Source organism: Drosophila teissieri, chromosome 3L, assembly GCF_016746235.2.
Source record: "Drosophila teissieri strain GT53w chromosome 3L, Prin_Dtei_1.1, whole genome shotgun sequence".
In the NCBI taxonomy this organism is placed as follows: domain Eukaryota; kingdom Metazoa; phylum Arthropoda; class Insecta; order Diptera; family Drosophilidae; genus Drosophila; species Drosophila teissieri.
In genome coordinates, this window is record NC_053031.1 from 16,703,420 (window position 1) to 16,725,559 (window position 22,140).

Genomic DNA, 22,140 nt, shown 5'->3' on the forward strand with positions numbered 1-22,140 from the left:
ATGATTATTAGTTTTGTAACTTAATGGAAAGAGTCTTATTTCCTTGCCATCACATTATTATCATTATTTCCTACTTTTTATTTACGCTTCCCCTAATGGTTTCTAACTTTTAATGAGCTGGATTTTTTATTGCTGAATGGGAATTGGGTGGGGACACTCCTCCATTAATCTTGACTGAAAACAGGAAGCACGCTTGTGAATTGGAAGAGTTCGAAGCGAACAGAACGGATCAAAAGTCGGAGCTGGCCTAGAATGTGTGTCAATGGTGATAAGCGAATGCGGGGTGGGAAAACTATTGTACGAGTATAAGATCTCAACGGACTCGGTCGATTCTGCTCGATTGAATACAGTTTGCATTCGTTATAGGGGTACTGGCGTCCCCCACTCCGCGTTGCCCACTCCTCAGAGTGTGCCTGCCATGACTAATTAAGTAACCAAAAAGTATGAAAAGAAGGCAAAAGGCTGCTCAAATTCTCAGCATTAAAACGTGCCGACAACTTTGTAAAGGCTGCCAAAAATGCACATTTTTATTTATATTCCCATACAAGTTGTTGGGACATGCTTTGGAGTTGGAATCGATTCGAAGGGTAACTTAGCTTACACGTAGATTTGCAAGTGGCATTGGGGATAAGTGGGAAATAACAAATATCTTGACAGCGTAGTATACAATTTATGCAGTTAACTTTAGTGTGAAGCTTTTTATTTTACTACTTTTATTTAATTTCATTTGTTAGTTTTTTGTGAGATGCAACGTTATTTTCTACTAAAGCGAACAGCATTTATATATATAATTACCACCTTGGACACATCTTTTGTATACAATATTTTTTTATTATTTAATATATTATATTTAAGTGATAGTAATTTTTAAGTAATAATAAGAATTTGTCATTTTCTCAAGCAACTACAAATAAAAATATTTAATAATATACCTAAAACCTAATTGAGTGCGAAAAACAAAAAGATTAAAAGTAAATAAGTGTTTTTTTATGGCCTTGGCAATAAAGACTTGGTTTTAGGAAAGTTCATTTGTAATTGAAAGTTCCAACCACAGATTAGAGTAGCAGTGGGTGTGTTATGATGGGCCAAAGTTCGTACTCCTGCCATTTGCAGTTTCGATTCCTGGACTTCTCTGCCCGTGTGAGTCATGAGCATTAAGCATAAAACCGACATTTAGCTGATTGATCTTAATAAGAATTTGTGCGGCAGGGCGGAGCATTCGGGCGGAGGATGGCTAACGGATCGTTGCCGTGAACGGGTCAATAACATTGTGCGGATGCCTCCTTCTGATTTTCCCCAAAGTCCTCACATGGATTCCTCCCGATTCCGAGTCCCTGGATTCGAGGGCGTTGCTGGGCTGCGCCTGCGCAACATAACAAACTTTGTGTTTGTTTCCCCTACTCAATGCCAGTGAGCAGTTTTTAATAACTTGGACTCGAAGTCAGAAATTTGGAAACGGCAAGGAGAAGGAGAAGAAGAAGAAGAAGGGAACCCCACCCTTGTCGGAAATCTGAGTTTGCTTTGCTGAGTTATGGTGCATATACCCCACATAGGGTTCTCTTCATCCGACTCGGTGCGGGTTCGTATCTCTCAGTATCTTACGATATATAGATATCTGCGATTTGCACTTAGCCGGCCGCAGAACGGATGTCTGTGCTCGATTGTTAATTGAAATTTGTCGCCAAAAAGCAGCAGAATTTGCAACACAAATTTCCGACCGAAGTGTCTGGCCTGTTGCATATTTCATATGTTTTGCTTCTTGTCTAAAGCTTTGGCTTTTTGGCGATTCGCCTGCAGATTTATGCGCAAGTGCTTAATCGAGGCTAGGATATACAATATATATCTGTATATCAACAACTGTGCCAAAAACAGCACTTTTCATTTGAAAACTCCCATAAAATCTAAGACGGCAAGAATTCTAGATTTAGAAGACTGAATGTGATAAATGATTTATAAAAATAAATGAGAGTCGTTTCAAATAATTATTTCTGATTTATGCGGCAAAACCATGTTTTTTCTAAGAATATTTAGTGCAAACAAACAAAAACCCCATAAATCAATTCACTTTTATTGGACTTTGCGAGTGCATTTGATTTTTGCTCTCAGGGTGAGCAAATTGCGCAACATCTACGTCGATTTTTGGCCGTCTAGCGAGCAAATTAAATCAAGCTGCACGGCAGAACAAGAAATATAACCTGATTTTGATGTCTGCAATTCAAATTAAATGCAATCAAACTGAAATTGATAGACAAATTCAAGCGAATCCAGCCAGCTCCGTCTGCTCCTCTCCTCGGTTTTTCTGATGGCACTTGACAGCTTCTCCGCCTGCTGATTACCTTACCTTTCGTCGTCCTTTGGACTTCTCGAATTTCGTCTAGCTGAAGTCTACGCCTCTGAGGGGCTTATAAACAGACCGAGACGGAAAAAAGCCCCTGGGCTTCTGTTTCGGATTCGGATTTGGGGTTCGCCTGTCTGCTCCCTGTCTGCTTTGGTGGTTCCTTTGTGCTCGGGTGCTCGGGTTAGATGCTAGTCAGGTTTGGACCTTTTTTTATGTTGTTTGGGTTAGTCTGCCGAAATTCTGGGTCTTTGTTTTGATTTCGCATTTGATATCATTTTTCGGCATGTGCAAAGGGGTCGGAGTGTGAGGGAATGTCGCTCTCCGAGCTGGATTTTGTATACATATAAAATCAGCGGAATTTATAGAGCTGGCAATAAGTAGCGGGTCTGATTTACGCAATTCAAATTAAATAAATAATTTAAATGCAGTAATAGGTATCGACTTATTATTATTAATAATTTATATGCTAAGTTGAGTTGGCAAAAATGAAACTGGTTTTGAAAGTTTTATTTTCTGTTCTGATTTTCTAAGGCAGAGTCGTGTTTCATAGGAATAATTTATTTATATTTTTAAGGTGTAATGTTTTAAATATAATGTTTATTTGCTAAGTTGTTTTTTATATCGATTTTTCTTTATGGTTAAATGAGAATATAATTAATCAACATTTTCAATGGGCCTATCATTTAAAGTACCCCAATTACATTGTAGTTGAAAGACTAGTTATTAATCATATCATTGATAACAATGGTTTGTACTTGTATTAATCTCTTATTTTAAGTACTACCCATCGTAAAAATCAGTTTTCTGTTAAAAATAGTTTTAGTTTAAATTGATATTTATTTTGAGTATTTGGCATTCCTAAGAAGAAACTTGTTATTGTACTGAGAATTCCAGCTCTTCAATTACAATTCGCAGCTAACTAGGTTAATTAACTCATACCATTATATTGTATCTATCAGACTTCTTTTCTTGTCATCAGAAACGTAATTACTGTGAAGTATTTTCATTAGTTTTTTGTATTTAATTATTATACTATATATAATACTCTTTGGTTCTTATGCAGAAATATTACATCCGTGCATTACGTGTAGATACTTTCGCGCATCTCTGGCGAGAAATCACTCTTCCTCTAGCTCGCAATCTTTGACTGCCGAAAAAGTGGCCAGACGAATGTCCACATGTGTTGGGCATGTAGTATATAGTATCTGATGTCTGGACTTTTATTGTATGGCTGACCTTGAATTTATGGAAATTGCATAAGTGGGAACAACTTTGTCATATTAAGAAATACATATACTGGAACGAAGAGAGCCATAGAAACCCAAGGCAAAGGCGGTGATGGTGACATAAACGACCAGACCTTGGCATTGTGTTGAAGGACTGTGAATCAAATTATTCGAGGAAGTAGCTTGAATTATGGCTCAAGGGGGTACTTTGAATTTATGAGTATTCAGGATATTAAGATTGTCTTTTTTTTCGCCGGCCACATCCATCTTCCACACCCCGAAAACCATCCGAAATCCGCTTCCTGCTGCCAAATAATTTACAACTTGCGAATGCGATGCACAGGCTATGGGAAGAAACAAATAATGATCAGTCGCACATAATGCATGCATATATCCATGGGCATATCGATAACCCTTATCAAGTGTGCGGCATCGCGAGCCAAAAATACAAATTATGCTTAACAAAAAGAACACAGCATAAGCACTCAAATATAAATCAATGGCGTTGGAATACTCTAACTTACACTGAAGTGGGAAAACAGCAAGGTATGCTTACCACCAAATGAACCTCAAAAGGTCTCCTTTAAACATCTTAAGAAAGTATTTCTTTTTTCCAAAAATCTATAATGTTTTTGCTTTAGTAATTTTATCAAATCTGCTCTTAATAAGTGTACAAGAAGTGCAAATTTGTGGAACTTACTTTAATATTCATATGTACCATATATACTATATGGTTATGGCCTCAGTATGTGTGCGGTTGGTCGCCCCAATCCCCAAAGGCGTGGTGGGCGTGGCACTTTCATGTCTGGTGCAACCCATCCATCCAATCAGGAACTCACAAGCTCTTGCTAAAAAATTAGCCCACCTTGAACCTGAGTTTATCAAATTGCAGTGATTATGTGCGTGGTTTTTATACAAACTTTCAAATAACTGAGATTACTTGGTCAGTATCTGTTAAAAAAAAAGGGTAAAAGTGATCGAGTTTTTCACTTTCAGCCAATTTGAGGATATTTGAAGAGATTCTATGTATGTATTTTATGATTCATAGCACTTTGTATGAAATGTTTAAAGCATAAAAAGGGGATCAGTTCGTAAACTGAATTTATAATACAGAGTGGGCTTAAGAATACAATCCACTGTAAATTATTTTTAGATTTGAAACAGCGTTTGCCCTCACTAAATCGACAAAATTTGAAGTAATTCGAGTAAAATTAGGAATCAGTAAGACGTTCAAGAGTTACTAAATTATTGTTTAGAATGACCAAGGGCGTGAGGTTTCCCAACGATGGATGGCCTGGCTTGCCGAATGAAAGGCAACATTCTCGAGAAACAAACGATTCGCGTCAGAAGGCTCAGAAAGTGACCTCCAGGGCATCTAGGAAACCACTGCAATCGCTGCAAACTGCCGGTCGGAACAGTAGCTCCTACAGCCCGAAGTACAAAGGAAGTCCGCTGTCCGAGGAGGAACTGGGTGTGCTGGTGCAGCAGGATTGCAGGGCGGAGAAGCATCACACCGATCGCCAGAACTTGGCGGACATCATCCTGATGCAGGCCCGTCGCATCGAGAAGCAGCAGCGGGAAATGCACAGGATAAAGGCGCACTACGAGCGCCAGGTGTCCACCATCAAGAACAATGCCATCATGCTGGAATCCCATCTGCAAAAGGTGCTGGCGAGTGTCGAAAGGGATCGGGCCAAGCGGATGGGCCACCACTGCCAGGACATGTTGGGTGCCGTGGAGAAGCTGCAGAAGAGCGACATCCAAGTGAAGCAGTCCCAGCCGCAGTCTGTGGCCAGCCGACTGCTGATCCAGTATCTCCACTCCAAGGCAATTTCGCATTCGACCAGGAACTCTAATGGAAACACAAGTAACTGCAGGAATATGTTGTGAATCGTATTGCTGTGTGTACATTGTGTTTTCAATGGGTTTTCTGGTCAGTTTAAATTATCAATAAGAGAACCATTTGTATCTTTAAAATGTAATTTAATCTAGGAAAGATATTTAATGTATAAAATATAATATATATAATAATGCAGATTATTAAGGGTATATTTTATGATTTTTTACAATATTTGGGAATAACCTGCTATAGCGTATACCATATACATATGTACATATGTATGTGAAAATAAACGCATGTCCTGGTGAAAAGCCATCATTTTCTAAACAAAGCTTGAATCGTAACAACCTTTTATTTCATTTTTAAAAGTCAGGTCTCTACTGAATACCTTCAAAATCCCAATAGACACCCAAATCCTGAAGCTATCTTTCAATAGACAAGCAGTGTGTTTTGGACTACCAAAATTTGACTCATCCAGCCCAATGCCGTACCACGATCGGGCCAAAGCCCGACTGGAAAACGAGGTGGTTCTCCTTCGACGCGAGGTGGCCTCACTGCGCTCCAAGCATATCAAGCATCGCAAGTATCGCCAGGATCAGGCGGTTCTACAGGCGCGTTTGGAGCAGGAGATCCAGCTTCTACAGAGCGAACTAGCCGAAGCTCAAGTAATTCGCAATGAACGGGAGTGCGGTGGAGCCGAACAGTGTTCCCGTTTGAGCCAACAGGTGGAGAAACTGGACGAGCACGTGGTCAAGCAGGAGAAGTACATTGCCTTCCTGGAGGATCAGATCAATCACACGCGCAACAAGTACCAGCAACGGATGACCGATGTCCGCCAGAACGCCGAACTGGTGGAAAAGGAGCTAAAGCGGGTGCGCCGCGAGATTAAGGACATTACCGAGCAGGCTGGAAAAGTGGACAGCCTGCAGCAACAAGTGGGTTTTCTCATCGCCAAGCTGGACCGCCGGAACGCCATCATCTCCAAGTACGAAGCCCAGCAGGATGAAATCATAAGTATCATGGCTAGTCTCCAGAAGAAGAAAGACAAAATTAAGCGGCATCAGAAGATCAATATCGCCCATGACGATAAAGCTGATTCCAGTTCGATCCCCTCTGAACAGCCACCTCTTCTTAAGCCGTGTCTACAGAAAGCGAGGGATCAACAGAAACATCGCAAGCACCTGAAAGATTGCGAGGGTGATAAGGAAGATTCCACCTCGACAGGTCCTGATAAGCCACCAGATGACGAGTCTTCAAAAAGCGCCTCCCTCAACTTAGTCAGTCTGTCCTCTGCGCTGAGAAATAAGTTAAGTAACCAGGAACAGCCAACTGACGATCAATGATCTTAAGTAGTGCCTACAATCTGATGGATATTCAAATTTATTGTTTTTAGAACAGCTTTTACCAAAATCTCTTCTGTAACTGAATATCGTTGTAAAAAATTTGTACGTACATACAAATATAAAAGTATATATACCACCATAAAAAGTAAATGGATGAACTAACCAAACGGAACTTCTGTCAGCACTTCGATTTCGACGGGCGTCGGAGTTCCTAGAACTCCCGATTTACAAGTTCATTGACAAGCTGCTGGATTATCCATTCAGCAGTATGGAACCGGGTTAACGATCCGGCTTAATGGATGGGTTTATTTTGATTTATTTTGTGTGCTAAGCAATTGCTTCACTGCTTCGGTATTGGGGAAGCTTAAATGATCCGATGATGTAATGAATATACAAAAATATGTTTAATTAATCCTATTACTCTTGTTTATTGCGTAGTAGTGCTTGTAATAATGTTAATTAATTTATTTACGAAGATCTCTACGAAATGCATATGTTCACTTTCAGCTATTATGGATTATTTCGAACTAAGATGTAACTCTTTTGCTCGAATCGGACGTCTTCTAAACAAGTTTATTTTTAATAATTGTTAGAAATAAAAAATACACGATTCCAGAGGTAAAGTTGAAATGAGTATGTAGTGAATCCTGAAAGGCAGATTATCGGAGTATGCGAAGACTGAGGCAGTTCCAGGAATATCAGTCAACGTTTAAGGATATTTATGGGATTCGTATAGACAACACTAATGAGTGGAAGAGATAGACTTGGCTTAGATGGTATTATAGCCCGGTCTTAAAGGTAGTGCTGCTATTTGTAGCCCTGCAATCAAGTCACGTTCGCTGGGTGTTCTAATGCAATATTTTAGCATAAGAGCACGTACCGCAGTATTGCATAAATTCTGAAACTGCCGGGCAATGAGTCAGTACGGGATTGCAGAACGGAGCCAGCTGAAGTCGGGCGTCTATTGAATTCTAATGCTGCACCAGGAAGTGCGTGCAGACATTGGGCAATCAATCGGCGGTCAATTGGAATCGTTTGTGGATAGCAATTGAGTGTGATTGTATATGGCTTCTCCTCCGGCAATTGGGGCAAAAGTTCAGCAGTTCTTGGATGAGAAAGCCGGTTCCAAGTAGCACTTACTTCGAGTATTTGAATAAGCTATCTTATCGGAAGACGGGTTGCCATGAATCACAGTCGCCTAATGATGAAATTAACCAATTCTGGGCTGGATTTTTTTTTCGCATGTTCCGTGGAAGATGGGGAAGACGGGGACAGTCAAACCAGTTCACCTGGCCTTCGAAAACAATTATATTTGGGGTTGGGCGTGTTGTTGTGCAAACACCTCCGAAATAAACCGACGACCCTGAGACTGAAAAAAGCACGAGCAGTACTAGCACCCAAAATATTACACATATAATGTGCGTGACGTCACTGCCTCGTGGGGTGCTCCAAAAACCATAGAACTGAAACAAAAGGCAAGGTGGCTTGAAGTAGTTATTATTAGTCCTTAGCGTACATTACATTATGAGATAGATTAAACACTAAATTAGATCCATCTACGTGCCAGAAAAGCTGCGGAAATTGTTTTTCAGCAGCAGGACCACGAAGAAAATGCCCACGGCAATCGACAGAAGCTGCACGTTGACCACCTTCGAGTCCACCAGGGCCTGCAGCATGTTGTAGATACTCTCGCTGCGCACTTCGTTGCCGCAGCAGTCCATTAATGAACTAATATCGAGTAATAACTAATTAGAACGCCAATATTTTGTTTGCAAACAGCTGGTCGGGGCTAGAGGTGGGACTATTTATTTTTCTCAGTCATCGATTACTTCGGCTGAAACTCGATGTTTCCCTGCTCCGGGCATCGGCAACTCTAGTGGGTGAGTGTCTTTGCTAATAAATGTAGCTGGTTATGTCAGCCGTTAAGAAATATTAATTTAACATAAAATATTTTGAATATAATGTTAAAGCATATCATATTATTTTAAAAGGCGGTAGTTCCAACAAATTTATATGCTGGCCCAAATTCTATTTGGAGACGTCGTCATGGGCTCGAACCCATACTGGAGAACAGCTGATGTTGCTTCGCAAGAATAAATTCTTTTTACAATTGTTTGACAAACAGAGCAACAGAACTAATACAACTGAACAGAAACTTATGCTTATACCACTTGTAATGTCCGAGTACAAAGCCGTTTTTGTTTAGCCTTCCAGCAAACGAAACACACAACTCTTTTGAACTGTGGGTCTAGTTTTATTAATTAGTTTAACATAACTATCTGCTAGTTGGGACGCTTATTCGTCGTTCGCGTAGTCAGCGGGGTTCTTGCGCAGCAGGGCGGTGTGCTTGCGTTCGGTCAGATCGTAGATCAGGTATCCCAGGATGAAGGCTAAAAGAATAGATATTATTATACGCTTGGATGGAATTCTTATGGATTGTACTTACGGGGAGTCACGATGAAGACGTTGGAGCGGAAGCGACGCACCATGTTGGGCAATCCTTTGCTGATCGCTCCGGCGAAGGCGCGCTGCTCGAAGGGCGACAGCTTGTAGGTGACGATGCCGTGCACCTTGGCGAGGTTGCCAAAGTGCTGGCCATTCAGGATCGAGGATAGACGCATGGTTGTGGGGCTGCGAGTGGGGAAAGCTTAGATTAGCAACCGCAGAGGAAGTGCACCAGAATTTGTATGAAGACACAGATCGTTATTATAAACATTATGTGGTGGTGTTCCTATATTTGCTGCACCCGGAGGTTATGTAATTTTCGCACTGCTCCGCGGAAGAAGGCGGCCGAGTACGACTAACACTGGGCGCGATCTCTGCACTTTTGGCAGCCCATAATTGTGCATATTTTTAGAGCCAGCACCTGTCATTGCACCGAATATGATGCCAAATTTTTACCTTGAAATTTAACTTTTACGCTGCAATTTCGTCTCGACTCGTCTCAACCAGTGTGACCGTGGACGGACCGCTTGAACATACCAAGAGGTTAGGCTATATTTTTAAAAAATGTCGTAAATGTGCCTATACTTAAGGTTAATGTCTTGGACAGAAGCATAGTGCAGACCACAACCGGCAAGCGTTACTTTTGTAGACTTTCAGCGTGGGTATAAACCTAAGTTGTGTTTTTCTATCCTCAATTTATGGGTATTTTAAATATTAGAGAATTCTCATTGCAATGCTTTATAAAAATGTATAATAATAATATACTTTGTATAATAGCTTATTCAATACTTTGGACAAGCATAAAATCTTACCTTTGCCGTAATACAATATGTCCGTGGTATTCAAACTTAAATTTCGTGAACGAAACGAATGTATTTATTCAATACTTTTAGACGAAAGGCATATGTTATTGTAAAATCTATGGCTACTTAACTCTCTCATTTCATTTTCTGTTTTGTGTGTGATTATGCATACAAGTATTCAAACTTTTGCCTTTAAAGATGCGACGTTTATCTTAATATAGGTAAACTATTTTATAAATACTTTTTAAGTATTTAAAATGCCATATATTTAAATGAGTTTTCAAGCAAGAATAGAATTCCTGCTAAATTAGCCTTAATATATGTGTTTAGATATTGAGATTAAGTTACTTTATTCCTTTATTAATGGTTAACATTTATACAGCTATGAGATGATGCATCTTACAATTTAACAATTATTTGCGCGAGCAGGACTACACAAATAGACAAGATTTCACATAAGCGGCGGCGTCTGCTTGCATCCGCCTACAAAACATAGACGAAGGTCCAGTACAGGGCGTTGAAGGCCAGGAACATGGCCGGGAAGAGGAAGCGGGACCGCCGGTCTATCCACATGGCGATTTCCTGCGGAGTCATGGTGGTGAAGGTGGGCGGCGTGTCCTTCTTATCCTTGTCCACGTCCACGATGTGATCGTTGCTCGTGCGCGCACTGCAGATAGACACGGTATCGGCCTCGGCGCACTCCGTCCTGATGATGGGTAAGTTGGGCTAAGGACATTCGAAGTGATGAAATACATATCCTGGTAATATCCATACCGATCTTGAGTACTTACATGCACCGTCAGGTAGTTGTTGAAGCCCTGATTCACGGTGCCATTGCCAGTGCCATTGCGCACGCTTTCCGTGCTGGAAACGATGTTGTCCAAACTGGAACACGACCTCGCTCTGGATTCGTTGCTCAAACTTCCGCCAATCTGACGGCGGGCCGGGCGTGGAGTCAAAGTGGACTTTATGATGTACTTGCTGTTGACCTTCTTCAGCTCGATGTTCTCCTTGCGGCGCCAAATGGTGTTCACGAAGGCGAACTCCACCAGGCTGCCGAAGATGAAGAAGGTGCAGCCCAGGAACCACACCTCCGACACCTTTATGTAGCTCACCTTGGGCAGGTTCTTGCTCTGCGAGGAGGAGAGCGTGATGAACGACAACATGGTGCTGGTTCCTAAAGGTAGGGAATATTAGTAAAATAGTGAAATCATTGTATATCTATGAAATAAATCAACTCTCTATCAAAATGAAGAATAATCCTTTAATCTTTTATTATCTGTGACTGAAGACGACGTATGGGCAATGTTCTCTATAAATATTACACATACGCAGTGTGTTGCTGGTCAACTTGTAACTTAAGCTATTAATATTTTGATCTAATTACCCAGCATAATCCTCGGAGGAGATGCGTCCGCCTGCAGCCAAAAGGACACCCAAGAGATGGCCACGATCATCATGGAGGGCAAGTAGTAGTCGAGCAGATAGAAGCCGATTTCTCGCTTCAGATTGACCGTGAAGCTCAGCGAACTGTAGTTACCAGCTGCATTTGGAAAGTATTTAAAAAGAGTTCTCAAAGAAACACCCCATATGCTAACCAAAAGCTCCGTGTCGCAGATTGTTGCCATCCGACTCCACTATCGTAGTGTTGTGCCAGAACTGGGCCATGTTGTACTCAGTGAGCCTCATTTCCGGATCGAAGGAGATGGGCGTGTGGGGCTCCCACTCCAGAATCAAATCGGAAGTGTTGTACATCCCTGATAGAAGTAGGGGAAGTAGGTTATATCCTTTAAGATGCTATGAAGAAGCCAGCAGCACTTACAGCTCTCCAGGACCGTGGAGCAGAACTGCTGGTCGAAGGGGAACTTCTGGAAGTTCATCCAGCAGTAGAGACTGGCCTGCATGCGCGTGGAGATGATCACGTTTCCCTCGGGCGAAAGCGAGGTCAGCACGTCCTTCTCGTCCGTGCCCAGGATACTGGACTCGCGTTCGTTGGCGAAGAAGATGTGCGGCAGCCAGAGGCGTTCGCTCAGGTGCTTCTGCCCCAGAATGTTGTCGCTGCGATTGAAGGCCTTGTAGGCCAGCCGCTTGTCCTGGAATCGCAGCTGCAGGAGGGCGTGCATCTTGAACTGCAGCAGGTCGGAGTTGAGGTTCTGCAGGAAGTACACGTAGATCCGCGTCTTCACCACAATGGGCAGGCGTTTTCCGTCCGAGTCGTATTCTGTGAGAAGAATCTTGTATTAAGTACCTTCAATACATTCGATTATTCATCAGTAAATGTGTACCAAATGGTCTTTCCAGTCGATCGTAGCGGCAGACGTGAGTTAACCGCTGGATGAGTTGCGTCTGTTGCAAGCTCCCCGCGTCCGCCATAGAAGGACACTCCTCTTCCTCAGCGTTGACCCTAAAAGAAAGGATTAAGTTCATTGTAATTCCTTAGATAAACCCCTTTCAAAGAAATACTACTTCATGAAGGTACTGAGCAGAACAACACTTAAAGATTGCCATTGTGGAAAATATAAAACAGTAGACTTCTAAAGACAACAATACGGTTAGTTTCAGAAAGATTTAATTGTGCTCTTAATAAGAGGTTTGCTCTGAAGGCGATCTTAAACGACAGTACTTGGTGGACTTAAAAAACGCCACAACATTTCAATTTAAAATGGTATAGCATACACTTTTTACCTCGTAAAAGCAGCTTGCACAATTATTATTTTATAAAAAGGGAGTTTTTTTTGCAACTTACAGTAGCACAAAAAGAAAGCTGAAGACATGACAAACTCGTGAAATCTCCGCCCTTCTGAGCAATTCAATTTCCAATCACTAATCAGTACACAGCAATTAAAGTATGCTGACTTATAGGGATTAACTTCGATTAGCTCTTAGAAAATGAATGAGTTTTCCGATAGCACTCAAAGCGATTTCACTCGGCTTCGCCTTTTCATGGGCGAGTTAGCCTGACTGAGCAGTGAGCAGTGAGCAGTGAGCACCTTTAAGCAGCTGTGCAAGCTCATTTGCAGCTACCTTAAAATGTCAGGCGGCAGAATAAATGGCTGAATAAAAATAAATAATAGCAAAATATTTGTCTCCTCATATGGCGCTCGTTATTTAACTTGCATTTTATTTCGTTACTTCGGCTTGTATTTGCGTGCTTGCGCAACAACAAAATGTTTAATTCAATTAATCGAGTTGACCTGGTCCCTGCTTTTGAGCAGGAAACTAATTATAGCCCTGTTGATAAAGCGCTTAGATCTTGAACTTATCCGATAAGAAAACTTCATCGTTCCGCGACCTTTTTCGCACATCAAAGGGGGAACGCCGGCTGTAAATAAGTTTCGGTGCGTTTCCTTCTGCGCCTTCGAGAAAATCTTAATTAAATTCTAATCTAAAGATTTGTTTACGCAAATAGGTAAAGATTTATCAGAGGCTTTGGGGGAATTCCTAGAGCATAAATCGAAAGACCTGGAAAAACCCATGCAGTGAAATTTCCCAAGGGAACGGGTTACAGGAAATGTTAGCAAGCAAAGTTACCACATTCTTTATGCGTAACCCTTTTTATCAGCCTCCATGTAAACATTTTCTCTTGAATATTTTTGGGCAACGTTATCAGACAACCTTAAAGTACTCCTATCAAAATGATCTAGATGGGAAGTTTCGACGATACTTTGTTTACTCAATTCGACTATACTTGTTGACATCTTATGTTTGTGTTTAATTGCGTGTTTAGTTTTAAGCCTTTGCCTGTGGCTTAATACACATATAGTATACGAGATGGAAATTTGGCAAGATACAGTAATTATCAGAAATATGTATAGTCTTGTTCTGCGGAGAGCGAAGGTCTCATCAATCGAAGGTGCAATGTTTGATAATTTTTGGGAAAGTTACTTCTACTTATAGTCTAAATTTAGACGGTTCTACCAAAATGTATCTTTATCGGAGCTTTGCTTGAGGTACACGGACAAGTTCATTTGAATGATTTATAACTTGAATTCCGTGCTGGGTGTTTCCCGGTCAGAACTTACCCAACTGAAGTCCATATGCTGGAGACCAAGATCAGCGTTGTCCAAAAGGCTGGTTTCAGATACAGATACATAATGTGGCTGGCTGGTTTCTGGTTTTTGGTTCACAAATGAAACTGTTTTACTTGATTTGGTGGGAGGTTTACAACTTTTGCCTTTGCTGGCCGCAAGCGAAATGATTCGATTTCGTTGGCTTGTCAAATTATATGCTCATGTTTCACACGATCTCCTCGCACATTCACTTCACACATTCACTTTGCAATTAATGCAAATCCACGTCGATCGGCGACTTTATTTACGAATTTCCCGCAGTTCTCTCGAGGACGAGTCTGAGTCTGAGTCTGTCGGCGTTCGTCGGAGGTTTGAGATCGCGCCGCGTTTGCGCCCCCTAGTAGTAGAGAAATACCAGGTACCGCTCTGCTTCTGCCTCCACTTCTGCCTCTGCCGACGCCCCAAAACACACTGACTTGTGGGCGGAGAGGCTCGCGGCTTTTGCTTTTTTCGGGCCTGATAAGACCGGAGATACTACTACGATACTACGGTCTTGCTCCCAAACCGCAACTCCCAACCGAACCACTCAATAAAAACAGCAGCAGCAGCGGCAAAAGCGATTGCAGCAGCAGTAGATATTGTTAGCTGGTCAAGAGCTGGAAGGCAATAGCGCAGGGTCGATTGGGGATCGCCTCACTTATAAGCATTCTATAGACCATATACTAGACGTACTCACCCGCGTGCGTTTGCCACTCGGAGAAAAAGCTATTAAAGATACAGATACACTTCTCGTCTGGATGTAAGGCGATATTTCTCACTGGTGGCTGGCTTCATTTGAAAAACTCGAACTTACTCGGGAAAGCTAAACTTTTGTAGTTCTTATCTATTCCTAAGTAATAATATCTAATATTACAACAAATATTCTCTGAATATTTAGTATTAGTTTCCGTAGATATAACTAAGTTACTAGTAATTAATAAAAGTATGATCTTTAAGCCGTACTATACTATATAATGAATGCAGGCAATTAAAGAAGAGTTTGGTTGTTCACCTAACAAAATCGTTCTAATTAGTAGTTATCCTTTTATTAGACCCGCAGCACACATATTAAAACAAAGTTAAATGCCATTTGCAGGCACATCTTAATTCTAAATACACTAGGAATACATTCGTGCTAGATGATAAGAAGGATAAAATAAGTGGTTTTGGGACTGGAAGGGAACCCGTTCTAAGTTTAGCTTTCAACGTCGGTTTTTATGAGGGTAATAACAATGATTAGGTGAAAATTTCACGCGGTGTACAAATCGGAAGCATCGCAGTTACGTCTGTCAGCAAACCGGTATCGAAGTCGCACTTCGGAAAATGTACCGATTCAGAATAAGTAATGGCAGCATTTATGAATCCGCAGGCAGTCGCATTTCTCGTCTTGTTTCCAGGCATTAGCATACCTATCTCGGATATGTGTGTAACCAGTGGTTAAATGGATGGATGGATGGATGGATGATAAGTCATATGGTTCGGCTGTTTGATCAAGTGTCTAGCAGCCACCCGCGCTTCTAATTAAGCCTGTAATGTTTGCCCACGCTTTTGGCCTTGTTTGCGATCCATCGCTAGATCGGCGAATGATCGAGTCCCACTTGGCACCCACTGGGCACTCGAAACTCGGGTGGTGCAGGTTCAACAAACCCCCCATTGTCCCCAAAACGAAATCTATTCAGCTCTTATCGGCGAACAAGCGGAACAAGCGATCCTCCTGGTTGAACGATCGGGCCAAGGGATTATGCTCAGAGGTCGGATTGAACGGCTCCACACCCCGAAAGCCCATAATATCGTTAATAATAATGAGCTGACGAAGGCAAAGGCGACGCTAAAGCTGCGACGTGACACAGAATTGAGAGTGTGACAATAATTGAATATATGACAAATGGCCAATAGCGGAATGAGTTAATATCGTTTTGTCAAACACAATTAGTTGGTAGTCTGAAACTTGAGTGGTTCGTGATTGACGCTGGTTATGTTTGAATGATTTATTCGTTATGTCCCAGAGATCTAAAGGCTAGACAACGGCTTTCGATGGAATATCAAATACACTTTTTTAAATTGCTTTATTTGCGAGCTCTTATGTTATATTGTCCAAAGTACCCAACTTTCATATTACGCTCAAATGTAAATATTACAACACTTTGTGCGTATATTTATTTAATTTGAAGTTGCTAAGTAAAATAAATATTTTTTGTATATTGCATGTGGTCCATTTACTTGCGTCGACTCCTCGCGGGACTTCTCCCGCTTCTCACCTCTTATCGCGGTTATTTTAGGAACTTTAATTAAATGAAATGCTCGTGGCTGAGCAAATTTGAACTGCGAATATTTAACAAGAAGGCATATTTAATTATTGTTCGCATTGCCAAGGCAAACAGGCACTTGCGCTCTATTTAGCCAATTTGGAAAAGCGCGGAAAGAGCAGAACTTGGCCCCAGCTTATCACCCATTTGCGCCTGTTTACCGGAGTCATTGCCACGGAACATGGAATACGAGTATGTGAATCCGTTGGAGGTGTTGCTTGTGTTGCTCGGGCCATTTAGAGGTTATATTGATATTTGCGCCGAGTTTGTGGGTCGCTGGCAATGGGTTTTGTGTGTTTGCCCCAAATATGGCACATCCACGAGGCACTGTGGTCCTGGTGCGCACGTGATGGCGATGGCGTGATGCGGTTCGATCTTTGAGGTTCCTTGAGATCTCCGATCTGCGGCCTTATCTCATATGATTATGAGTCATCTGCACCTCGGCTGACTTGGGGGTGGTGGACTGAGGTGGAAGGTTCTTTATCTGGAGACAACAACATCTGCTCCCTGGCAGGCGGTAGACAGTTGCTTGTGTTTGGGTCGTCTTGGCCAATAAACAAGCGAAAAGTTTAATTAATTAAAAACATGGTGGGGCTATGTAAATAGCAGCCAGCGTCAGTGGCACTGGGCAAATATCATAAATAGAAAGGCAAATAATCAAATAATCGAAATTAAAAACGTGTAGTATTACCGCGGAGATAATCACAGCACAGCACAGCGCAGTGGCAAGTGGTCTTAAGTGGGTGTCTAAATTTAAAGCGATGACAGCCAAATGAACCGAGATGGTCAGGAGGCTCTATCTCGTGGTACTTTTTCACTTTTTCGCTACTTCACTTGTTAATAAGTTGGACTGGGCTATCTGACTCCTGGTAGCCAAATTGTGGCACTAAACTGTTATCAGCTGCCGGCGTACGTTCGCCTTCAGTGACGTCTTTGGATTCTCATTCGCTGCGCCGTCCAAAGTGAGCTTTAATATTTGCTCTTGCCACTGGGGCGTATGCGTAACGTGCCGTCATAGCGGAAGCTGCTGTAAAATGTCAACCATGGCGCGCTGAGTCAGTTGAGCAAAAGCAACGCTGGCTGAGATTTTTATCGCCGTGCTGTTGAACAAGAGTCGGCCATCTTTTCTATAACAATCAACGATCTTAACCATCACAATGTTTAGAGAAATAATTTGGTGTTATCAGCGCGGAGAAAAGAAGTACTAGTGATATCAAAACAGTTGTGTGGGAGAATTTTCGCATATCTGACATATCATAAATACAGAAAGGAACCCTTCTCACGTGCTTGGCAGCGACTCATCGTCGTGACAGGTTTCCCGGTTCTTTAGCTGACCAAATATTAGATCCAAATACAAGATCTACTCGTAGTAAGCTGAGCTGGCGCAAAAACCGGACCGGTAGTGGGATAATAAATCAGTTTTCTTTGCACCGCTTTGTTTGGGGAGTGTGCTCTGACAGATGACTTACGTGGACACGAAAAGATCTTAATTAGTAGAGCGCAAAAAGCGTCTCAGTTGGATATTTATAGAAGCACATATCACTAAAGTAACCGGGGTATTTTCTTGAAAGTTTTTAACTACACCGAAAAATCAGAAAACAACATTTAGCTGTCATACTTTCCTTCGATAACGTTGAAGATTGGAGTCCCATGCTCTTTTTTTCCATATCTATGATTATTTGTGTGGGATGTCGACCATACATTGATTTATATTGGACTCCTACAGGATAGAAACCTTTTAAACCTCTCCTATCAAAGAACTTTTACCTAGTTAGACGAGTAAATATGGTTGATAAATATTTATAACCGGTAAGAAGAAATACTATGACCTGTCAACCTTATTAGGAAGTAATTCTCAATATCTTATTAATATTTTTATATATTGAATATTGCATTTTCTATTTCACCTCTCATGTAGTGCAGACTGCAGTTTCTCTCCGTGCACCCAAATGAATACATCATCGTTTTAAGGGCGATCTTACCGCCTACCACGTAGAGTTGTTTATTTCTAAACTGGACTTTCCAGTTCGATGCGTTTCAGTACGTCGAGAACAGATCTATAGTCGCTTGTCCACTGGCGAGCGGATCGAGGAATAACGACACATTACAACGACATTATTCAATAGGCTAACTATGAGCTAACATGAAAACAGCCTGCCATTGAAGAGCAGTGGGTTAAGTTACTTCGCCGGACTGGACTCCGCACCGCCGGCGATGGCTGGGGATTGGGCAAAGTCCTGGAACGTGTCCTTGACCTTCTTGAGGCCCCTGCCCGCGTAGCAGGGCAGCATGTGGATGAAGCGGAAGGTGTTCTTCACGCCCTCGTTGTAGTAGTGCTTGGCCAGGAAGCGCATCTCGCCGGTTCTGGGCAGCTGGGGCACGTCGAAGGGCAGCTGCTTCTCCAGCTTCTGGACATGCGGACGCAGCTCCGACTTGATATCGTTGTACAGCTTGTCCGACTGGGCAGAGTCGCCCCAGATGCCCACCTTTTGTGTGTAGTAGACGGTTCCGGCCACCAGACCGCCGCGCACCAGAAGTCTGAAAAGGATTCCAAGAGTGTCAGGCTTACGTAAGCCGCAAGCAAACGCATCCGGACTTACCCAAGAACCATGTTGATTCGGTTGTTTTGGGGAAGAGAGAGTGATAGTCAGTTGCGGTCTTTAGGTGTATCCAAACAATAGCAGTCTGGTCGTTTTCGTTCAGAACTTTTGGAAAATTCCTTGTTTTTCTACTTCATATTATTGTCGAAGTGACCGTGTCTCCCCAGCCGCTGAAATCTGCTGGTGTAGTGTGACCAGTTTATTATAAGTGTCACACTTGAGCGAGGTCCCAAACCATTACATTTAGCATGGCTACCCACCTAGCACAGCTTCACACCACTTTAAAACACGAATTGAAAATGTACCTACCTTGAAAATATTGTGTACCGGGTATTAATTATTAATAATAATAATTAATATATGGTTTCAATTTTAGGGTAAAACAATTATTTAATAAAAATCAAGTAGGTATATCTTTTGTAAGTTATGCGCATTATTATAAACATTGCACTTATATTATTATACCCGTTATTCGTAGAGTAAAAGGGTATACTAGATTCGTTGAAAAGTATGTAACAGGCAGAAGGAAGCGTGTCCCTATATTCCTATATCCCTATATCAGGGTCAAAAGCCGAGTCGAACTGGCCATGAACGTCGTCCGTATGAACGTCGATATCTCAGGAACTATAAAAGCTAGAAAGTTGAGATTCGTGAGCATCGTAAATTATTTATATAACATTAAAACTAATATTCACTGATTTTATTACATTATATTACTGTTTATAATTTTATATAATTATATATTATTTTAACAGGAGCATTAACATATATATGCAGGTCATATTCGTGAATGAGTTTGAATTTTTGCGCTTGGTCCTTTCAGTTATTGCACTTTTGCTTTGATCTTCATTGCTTTGATGTTTACGCATTTTTTAATGTATTCTTGGTGTTTGCATTATTTCCTTTGCTTATGACTTGGGCTTTTGCATTTAGATTTCACTTTTGATTTGAGCCATGACCCACCTAAGTTTAAGCCTTATTCCTTTTTAATTTAAATCTTTATCGGTTTGATTGACTTTTTGGTTGACTTGATAGATTTAGACTAAACATTATTTAAAATATTTTAGTAGAATGTTGGGTATGATTTTCCACCCTTAATGGGAAGGACGCAAACAATTATATTTGTCATAACAAATAATGATTGTTATATATTCAACATAGATAGGCTAAAAATTCAGACGATTGACTGAATTTACTTTATTTTAGTATAACATATAAACCTATTAAAACGTCGATCAACCAACTTAATGGCTACTCCTATTACGTTCTTGACTCACTGAATCGCGAATTCTTATGTTCAAGAGGGTAGGAATACATTTTATACCATTAAATAATAAATAAAAATATCATAAACGTACTTAAATGAAAAAAAGTGTCGTAAATTTTTTCAGGAGTGGAATAGAAGTGGTATTGAAAGGACTGTTTTTTTTTATTCACTCAGACAAACTATGTTCCATCCTTGGTTAAAAAATGAAAAAAATTTAGTGAGTATTTGTTTGATGTTAATCAATCAAGCTTATCAAAGTGTGAGCACAAACTGCACTTTCAAATCCACTTATTCTCTAAAAATGTTAGAGATTAATTAAGCTAAGTGAGGAGTGCGCTGATTAACTCCGAAGAGTACTGCAGTTATTGTTCGCCTAATCAGGAAGGATCCTAGTTCGTCCTAGTTGCCTTATATAGGATAGGCTTATCCAAGGAGGCTTCCGCCTTTGTTTCCCCTGAAATCCCATTTACTTAACAAGGAGCAAAGGGAGGCAAGGACCCAGCTACTGATGCCCCTATGCAACGTGTTCATTTTCGCCACGGCTTTGTTCCAATTTTGCGACAGTTTTCGCTGCAGTTAAGAGGATTATTGCCTGGCGAACAAAGAAGGAATTGCCAAGGTTTGTGCCAATTTATTGAAAAATCCCGATTTCAAATCGAGTGAGAAATTTAACGGGCTTCCTTTTTTTTTGCCAGTTTCCTCTGTTTTTTTTTGGGTGCTCCTTTTGTTATTTTTCACCCATTTTCGCACCGCCTGTCGTCCTTGTCCTTTTTCCAGGTCGGGCGACATTGACCCACGTGTCATCCGGGGTTGGCTACGCTTATTAATGGGCTCAGTTAATGTGTCGCACAACCCCTTCGTGCACCCGAAAATTAAATTCCCCCTCCCCTATCGTTTTGGGTTAAAAAATTGGCAAGTATTTTTGCACGAAAAAAAAATAGAGAAAATGTAATTTATTAATTTCGCATGGACGTGTGACAGTTGGTTGCATTCGACTGATCCTTTATTTACACAAAGAGCGGCGCACTGGGTGACCCTTTTTACCCCCGGCGCCCCTAATCCACGACCCAGCTAGATTTTTATGCGGAAAACGTCAAGAAAATGTTTGTTGCAAAATTCGCATTATCCATGGAAAATTGCAACTTTTCAGCGGGCAAGGGTTCAGGCAGCAGATCAGCAGAGCACTTACCCCTTACCCTATAGCCCCTAACCCTTACCCCTTTCCATTTCCCTTATCATTTCCAGTGTGCTGCGAGGATTTCAATTTCGCATTCAGTTCGCTTCATTTGCGCTCGAAAGTAATTTGGGTGACCCCTCCACTTTTGGGTTAAATTTTACACATTTTCGAAAAACTGTCCAGCCGGGCAACCCTTTATATTCGAGGATTCCATGTGCAACAATGCAGCGCATTGTAAACTCTAATGAAATTTATGTCGTTTACTTTGACAACTTTTGGGGGCACCACTCGCTTCGCACGCGTCTGCATTTCACGTTTTCCATTCGACAAGCAGCTGCCACAATTCTGGGGTACGTATACCCTACACATATAGGGTCCAAATGGTGTTTAAAACCCAAACTACCCGCGCCGCAAATACGCATACAAGCACATCATACCCCGCAGTATCTTACGCTTTTTTATGGATCTCGTTTACCTATTCGATATCGATACTATTGGCGCACGCGTCTGTGTTTGCCCACGGCTTAGGGTTTTCCCGGGGTGTTGGAGATAAGGAAACTGCCGCGTTTTTTGTGTAAAAACTGACTCTAAATGGCGTGTGATTTTGGGTCGAGTTCGGGGTTTTAAATCAAGACACGCGTCCCGGCAAATTTGTAATGTCTTCCCATGCTGGCCACTACTTGAGGGCCTACTGTTGCACTGCGATGATTATAGGGATAGTTAAAGAACAAAGGGGAACGCACATG

At 41.5% G+C, this 22,140-nt stretch overlaps 6 protein-coding genes across 7 annotated transcripts; 2 read left to right on the forward strand and 4 right to left on the reverse strand.

Annotated features, from left to right (window-relative positions):
* The first annotated feature begins 4,715 nt into the window (after positions 1 to 4,715).
* Positions 4,716 to 5,577, forward strand: LOC122617520. Its single transcript, XM_043793414.1, has one exon. It carries the CDS (start codon positions 4,822 to 4,824, stop codon positions 5,452 to 5,454), a length of 633 nt encoding a protein of 210 aa, XP_043649349.1. The 5' UTR covers positions 4,716 to 4,821; the 3' UTR covers positions 5,455 to 5,577.
* Positions 5,578 to 5,732: 155 nt separating this feature from the next.
* On the forward strand, positions 5,733 to 6,892 carry LOC122617005. The gene has a single exon (XM_043792636.1). It carries the CDS (start codon positions 5,887 to 5,889, stop codon positions 6,745 to 6,747), a length of 861 nt encoding a protein of 286 aa, XP_043648571.1. The 5' UTR covers positions 5,733 to 5,886; the 3' UTR covers positions 6,748 to 6,892.
* A 1,260-nt stretch (positions 6,893 to 8,152) lies between these two features.
* On the reverse strand, positions 8,153 to 8,541 carry LOC122617006. The gene is made up of 2 exons (XM_043792637.1): positions 8,308 to 8,541; positions 8,153 to 8,210 (listed from the first exon to the last, which is right to left on the reverse strand). The coding sequence occupies exons 1-2, from the start codon at positions 8,466 to 8,468 to the stop codon at positions 8,153 to 8,155; spliced, it is 219 nt and encodes a 72-aa protein (XP_043648572.1). The 5' UTR covers positions 8,469 to 8,541.
* A 439-nt stretch (positions 8,542 to 8,980) lies between these two features.
* Positions 8,981 to 10,132, reverse strand: LOC122615985 (cytochrome b-c1 complex subunit 8). 2 transcript variants are annotated; one of them, XM_043791194.1, is made up of 3 exons: positions 10,005 to 10,132; positions 9,194 to 9,378; positions 8,981 to 9,137 (listed from the first exon to the last, which is right to left on the reverse strand). In XM_043791194.1, the coding sequence occupies exons 2-3, from the start codon at positions 9,366 to 9,368 to the stop codon at positions 9,043 to 9,045; spliced, it is 270 nt and encodes an 89-aa protein (XP_043647129.1). In that variant the 5' UTR covers positions 9,369 to 9,378; positions 10,005 to 10,132; the 3' UTR covers positions 8,981 to 9,042. The 2 variants fall into 2 exon arrangements, with proteins under 2 accessions (XP_043647129.1, XP_043647128.1); XM_043791193.1 differs by lacking the exon at positions 10,005 to 10,132 and adding an exon at positions 9,649 to 9,755.
* Positions 10,133 to 10,334: 202 nt separating this feature from the next.
* On the reverse strand, positions 10,335 to 14,666 carry LOC122615984 (pH-sensitive chloride channel 2). Its single transcript, XM_043791192.1, has 7 exons — positions 14,018 to 14,666; positions 12,281 to 12,399; positions 11,818 to 12,216; positions 11,594 to 11,752; positions 11,383 to 11,538; positions 10,787 to 11,172; positions 10,335 to 10,721 (listed from the first exon to the last, which is right to left on the reverse strand). The coding sequence occupies exons 1-7, from the start codon at positions 14,086 to 14,088 to the stop codon at positions 10,479 to 10,481; spliced, it is 1,533 nt and encodes a 510-aa protein (XP_043647127.1). The 5' UTR covers positions 14,089 to 14,666; the 3' UTR covers positions 10,335 to 10,478.
* Positions 14,667 to 18,314: 3,648 nt separating this feature from the next.
* LOC122617454 (MICOS complex subunit MIC13 homolog QIL1) lies at positions 18,315 to 19,133 on the reverse strand. The gene is made up of 2 exons (XM_043793317.1): positions 18,951 to 19,133; positions 18,315 to 18,888 (listed from the first exon to the last, which is right to left on the reverse strand). The coding sequence occupies exons 1-2, from the start codon at positions 18,959 to 18,961 to the stop codon at positions 18,531 to 18,533; spliced, it is 369 nt and encodes a 122-aa protein (XP_043649252.1). The 5' UTR covers positions 18,962 to 19,133; the 3' UTR covers positions 18,315 to 18,530.
* Between the last annotated feature and the right edge of the window lie 3,007 nt (positions 19,134 to 22,140).